This window comes from Pinus tabuliformis, chromosome 9 (assembly GCF_031772625.1).
Source record: "Pinus tabuliformis cultivar Carrire ecotype Pingquan chromosome 9, CPIR1, whole genome shotgun sequence".
Classification (NCBI taxonomy): domain Eukaryota; kingdom Viridiplantae; phylum Streptophyta; class Pinopsida; order Pinales; family Pinaceae; genus Pinus; species Pinus tabuliformis.
The window spans coordinates 1,157,832,632-1,157,839,011 of record NC_142307.1 but is presented as its reverse complement, the minus strand read 5'-3'; the positions used below and the strand labels follow the sequence as shown (position 1 = coordinate 1,157,839,011).

Here is a 6,380-nt window from a genome sequence, read left to right as displayed (position 1 = left end):
TAGCTGAGTGCGTAGAGGCCTAGGGTGGAAGTCCGCAGCTAAGTGTGTAGACCCTTGCAGCTATGTGTGTAGGGTGGATAGATCTGTACTGAAGTTGAGATATCAATAAATAAAGTTATTCTAAAATCATTGTGTATTTTGTCTCTATTTAATGCATTTGATTATATTATGTTACGATCTAGGTTTACATTATAGTGCTTATTTGATGAGCGAATGTATTTGATTATATTTGTTAATTGAATGCAAGCAAGAGTAAAGGATTACACGATGGTATCTATAACTACATGGTAGATTAGGTAACACTTAAGATAACTTGGGAACTTATACAGTAGCTCAATCACAGAGGTGTGTAAGTGCCCGGACCTCGAATTAGGGCTATGCGAAGATCAGTTGAGTACCTTCACGGAGGTACTAAAGGACGGAAGAGACGGGACATAGATAAGCCCTAAAGACTTATCGACCTGCACCAAGGTATGATCAGGGAGTATAGACCAACACCACGACCGTCTCAGGGTGTGGAAACTTGGTTCCTGCATCCCCCCATACTGCTTCGGGTGAGACTTCAGTCTGCGCTCCATGGGATGATGCCAAAAGGGTCAGTAATGTAGGGATTTTCTTGGCTGAATAACATTGAACTTGGGTCAGGGCCCATCAAGCCAACAAATGGTTTCATGCCGAGACCAGGATTTACATGAGAGATGTGTGATGTCATATCATTGGAATCCAACTAGGAAATAAATTGAAACCTGGTTGGATAGAAAGATCCATGAATTCGCGGTGCAAGAAAATAAGAGCTCGCGATTGATGAAAGAACAGTGGTTGGACAGATACCTATACACCGAAATACATGAAATCTTCTTATGTTCCTTCCTAGTTGAGTTATACGAGTGGATCGTAAAGTTAGCAGACGATCAACGAAGGTGGAGGCTTGACAAGCCGATTGTTTAGACACCGGAGCTAGTATGGAGGTTAGAAGCTTCTAAAGATAATATTGCGTGAGTTGTCGACCATTGGCTCAACCGCATCATAAGAGGATTTCTGACCGAGTTCACGTCAATACCTCTGTCAGTTTTAGTGAAGCATAGCGCCACTTATTCAAAGGACCACGAGGTAAGTATTTAAAATCACTGAGCACTTAGATTAAGATGCTCTTGTGTGAACAATAGGCTATGCGAAGTGGAAAACCTTTCATGGATGGAGGAAGAAAAGGTCCTGAGTATAGCCCACTGATCGGACTCCCTTTAAGTGATGAAGAAGGGACACCGCAAATTTCTCCCCTGAGTGCTAGTTAGTTCATAAGATGAGGGTTCCTGCGAATACCTACACCACCTCCACCCTCATCACATCCATCCACACCACCTCCATCCTTGCCTCCACCACTCACCCCATCACCCACACCACCGCCACCTCCACTATTCAATATGGTGAACTCTGTAAAACTACCTGTTTTCAAGGGCATAGCGAATGAGGACCCAAACCAATTTTGGTTCATCATAAAGGCTATATGGGAAGCTTAGTGCATTGGAGATTATCACATGAAGAAGGCGACATTGGTTAGTTATTTACATGATCACACGCTAACCTGGTACGTCAAGTACTCTAATGACAACCAGGCAGCTACACTGGCAGAGATCTAGGTCATGCTGAATAAGGAATTCTGTAGGCCTAAGGCCGAAGCTCAGTCAATTGTGGGATTCAAGGAAATCGTGATAAAAATAGGTGAGACCCCTTGGGAATTAGATCAGAGATTGAAGTGTAAAATACGTGAAGCTAATATGAATTTGACGGATGGGCAGCAATGTGAATGGTTTGTGGCTTCGCTCCTGCCTCACTTGAGGGTTGCGTTATCACAACAAAAGATTACGACTCAAGAAGAAGCCTTGGATATTGCAATGAGACTGCACAAAATGCCGATGCAAGACCTGAATCTAGGGGTTCAAGAGATTCATGCACAATTGCAAAACCTTTGTCTTAAAATGCAAAGTCTGAAGAAGGATAGAACTGCTCGTCCAAAGGCACACAAAGAGGTTTGGTGCATAAAATGCAAGGGTCAGGGGCATGACAAGGATCATTGCCCAGTGTTCACGAACTATGTTGTAGCAGGAGGACCAATGCCTCTATGACCGGAGGTCGTAGCAGGGCCAAGTGCAGGACCTGTGCTATAGTGTGCTATATATCAGGTAGCAAGGAAACACATGACTGATAATTTCCATTTGCTACATAAATTTGTACAAACACCGCATCAACTCTTCTGCAATTTCTGTCAATAGGTAGGCCATGATGAGCACAATTGTCGAAGTTATGAATTGATGATGGATAGGACACCTACATATAGAATGTAGACAGAGACATGACCTCCAGACCAAGGCGTTGCGAGAATGTGAGGTGAATATCAGGGATGCGGTCGAGGCTGAGGTGGAGGAGGGCTTGGGAGAGGCCGAGGACAACTGATTTGTTACAATTGCGAAGGCCTGGGACACTATGCGAAGGACTATTCGAATCCGATGCGATTATCATGCTGCTACTATAATCAGTTTGACCATGTGACTGAGGATTGCCTAATATTTTTGCCTAAGATTCTCGAAAAGGTGGCCTAGCCTCCATAGCCGACACAGAACCTCCAAATAATGAGGGTTGAGCCTTGTGAGGAAGACCCTAAGGTAAACATTATGTGTGGAGTGGAACCATCACTAGGGAGGATAAAGGGAGGCAGCCTGCAGAAGGTGTACTGGTCTGCAAAGCATCGGAAATGGACACTAGGTTTGATTTGGAGTGCACAAAAGAAACATTTATAGAAGCAAAGAAAAGCTTCGATGAGTCCTCTACCTTCGGAAGTCAAGAGAACCATCTGAAGAAATGGACCCGTCGATGCTTACCATGTTCTTGGAGACCTGCATGAAGCTGCTGCATGACAGTAAGCTTGTGAAGGGCCTGCAGGAGATTATTAATTAGTGCGCTAGTAAGGATAGCGCTACTAGTGAACCGCGTGTGGTCAAGAAGCTTGGCAAGCACAAGACAAGGACCAAGTGGGAGATGAGACTCACCACGCAGATAGGGGAATATTATATGGATGAAGTTATCATGGATCTGGGGTCTGACGTGAATGTTTTTCCAAAACAGACCTCGGAAAGAATGGGGAGACCTGCACTCTAGTGGTCTCTGATACAGTTAAGGATGGCGAATCAATAGAAAATTATCCCAATGGGGAGGCTGCAAGGGGTCACAGTTGACATTGAGGGTTCAAGCGCACTGGCGGATTTTGAGGTAATAGAGATTGTGGATGATAGAAAGCCCTACCTTGTGCTCCTTGGAATCAGTTGGGTCACTGACATGAATGGGGTAATCAACCTGAAGAAATGGAAGATGATATTTGAAAACAAGCCGCTCCACATAGCGGTGCCACTGGATCCTGCAGAGGGACTGCGCTATATAGAACCAGTCTGAGATTACGAAAGCAATGACGATCTAGACCAAATTTACAAAATAACAACGTGAGACCAGGATTGGGTGAATCTAATAGCGGACGGATGGATTTGATGGGATTGTTAAAGTGCCTACATGTCAGATTTGGATGAAGAATTGGAGCATTGGCAGAGCTGGTTGCATGAAGTCTCAACACTACATTGTAATATGATGACCAAATCATTGCATTGTGTGTCATCCGAAGTCAAGAATCTGCGTCAATATGATGGGCTAATTGATGTTGATTTATTTTTGGATGCATTTGAAAGAGAAGTACCAGAGAAACATCGTTTCCATAGCTTGGACTGGGTACTGCGTGCTACGCCGGCAAGATGGTGGGGTACACAAAAGGATAGTTTTATTTATTGGCATGACTATAGGAGGACGATGAGAATACCTTTTCGGCAGCCAAAAGTGTGGATGACAGATAAATATGACGAACAAGATGACTCATGTGATCACTTGGCTAAATGGAATAAGGCTTATGGGGTGGAGCCCCAACCTAAATGGGTGCATATGTTTTGTGATACCATGGGCATCATACCAATGAATTGGTACTTGGAACTGAGCTCCGCCATGGCATGGAGGAATGGGACATCCTACACCAAGGATTTTTATTGACGTTCAGCGTTGAGGATGGGTTTGATTGTATTAACGCAACGCTAAAATAGGTTAAAACAACGATCTTTAGGATACAACAAGATACTTTAGACCTAATCCAACCTGATTGGACTACCTAGTTGATTCATGCACTAGAATGCTATAACATGACTATTGAAGAAGAAGATGAGGATCCCCAAAAAGTTAATATTATGGAAACTAAAGGTCACCACGAGGTTGAAGGTCTGCAAATATAGGATCTTGACATAACCACACCACTGAAAACTAGGCATGTCAACATTGGCACATAGGCAGAAGCAAAATTTGAAAAAATTGAGGACTATTGGGATGATCCGACAGTAGACAAAGTCGTTGACCTCTTGCGTGAATATCAAGATTTGTTCCCCACAAAGTTGTCCTATCTAAAAGGGATAATAGGAGACCTGGGTGTCATGAAGATCACCCTAAAACCGGACGCGAAGCCTATAAAAGAAATATTTTACCACCTTAATCCTAAGTATAAGGAAAGGGTTCACACTGAGTTCGATAAGATGCTCATGACAGGAATTATTGAACCAGTAGAAGAGTCTGATTAGGTAAGCCCAATAGTGGTTCAGGAAAAGAAATAGAAAGAAGAAATAATGATATGCATGGATCTCCTGAAGCTAAATGATGCTTTCGTGCATGACCCCTTACCGACCCCGTTCACTGATGAAGTCCTAGATAATGTAGGCGGCCAAGAAGCATACTCTTTCACTAATGGGTTCTCTAGGTATCATCAGATCAAAATCACACCTGAAGGTAGAAGCAAGACGACCTTTGTGACGAAATGGGGATGTTTTCAATATACTGTAATGCCTTTTCGGCTGATGAATGTGCTAACCATACTTTCATGCATATTCATTGTGGCATCCAAAGACTTCATTCATAAGCTCCTAGAAGTGTACTTTGACGATTGGACAATGTTCGGATTGGTCAAGCGTCATGTGGCAAGTCTGCGCTTAATGTTAGATACCTATCAAACGTACCAGATCGTCCTCATTCTAAAGAAGTGTCTGCTTTGTGTCTCCTTTGGGATCCTGCTAGGGCATGTGGTGTGCAAATAGTTATTGATGGTAGACCCCGAAAAAATCGTAGTGATAATCAACTTGGAGGTGCCAAGGAATGTGAAATAGTTGAACGCGACCCTGGGGCATACTGGATACTATAGGAAGTTCATCAAGAGCTATGCCTAGATCACTGCACCCATGGAGAAGTTTTTGAAAAAGGATGCTATGTTCTGTTGGAGTGATGAATTCCAGAAGAGCTTGGACATGCTAAAAGAGAAAATGGTCACGACACTGATCCCAGTCTTTCTGGACTGGAAGAAGGAATTTCATGTGCTCGTAGACACCTCATGTATCACGCTGGGGACCGTGATGACACAAGCGGACGAGGGGGAATTGGTCAATCTTCTAGTATTCGCAAGCAGGAAGTTGTCCAAGGCTGAGAAGAACTATTCCACTACAGAGCGCGAAGGACTAGCCATGGTATACACGCTCCAAAAGTTTAGGCACTATTTGTTGGGGGGGACATTTTAAGATTTCAGGAGTATGATTTTGAGGTTATTGTGAAGCTTGGATGACTAAACGCTGGACCAGATCATCTTTCGTGCATGAAAATGGTAGAGGAGCCCAATAATTTGGAGGAAGTATTGCCTGACACGCAGCTCTTTGTGGTACGTGTTGCCGACATTCACTTTGAGGATATCATACGATTCCTGACAACAGGGACTGCGCCAGAATGGTATACAAGCCAACAAAAGATGGAGTTAGTAGTGCGTGCAGCAGAATTTTCTGTCATTGCAGGACATCTGTACAAAATGGGGTCTGATAAAATATTACGACACTATGTACCTGACTTTGAGCAGAGTAGCATCCTCGTGGAGGCTCATGGAGGAGATGTAGGAGGACATTATGCATCAAAAGTGATAGTGCAGAAGGTTCTGTGTGGTAGATTGTGGTGGCCAACTCTGCATAAGGACGTGAAATATTATTGTAGGGCTTGTGACACATGTCAGAGGAATGGCCGACCATCACAAAGGGATGAACAACCATTGGCACCGTAGGTGACATTACAACGATTCGAGAGATGGGCGATTGACTTTGTGGGACCAATTCAGCCTCCGGGAAGAAACGAGGTGTGCGGTACATCATCATTGCGATAGAGTACTTGACCAGATGGGTAGAGGTCTAGCCTATGAAGGACTATATTGGCGTGACAGCAGCAAAGTTTCTTTTTGAATATGTGTTGAAAAGATTTAGCTATCCAAAAATCTT

The 6,380-nt window shown here is 43.6% G+C and overlaps 1 protein-coding gene across 1 annotated transcript; it reads left to right on the top strand.

Annotated features, from left to right (window-relative positions):
- The first annotated feature begins 5,722 nt into the window (after positions 1-5,722).
- Positions 5,723-6,169, top strand: LOC149152725 (uncharacterized). The gene has a single exon (XM_089443582.1). The coding sequence runs from the start codon at positions 5,723-5,725 to the stop codon at positions 6,167-6,169; it is 447 nt and encodes a 148-aa protein (XP_089299708.1).
- Positions 6,170-6,380: the final 211 nt, after the last annotated feature.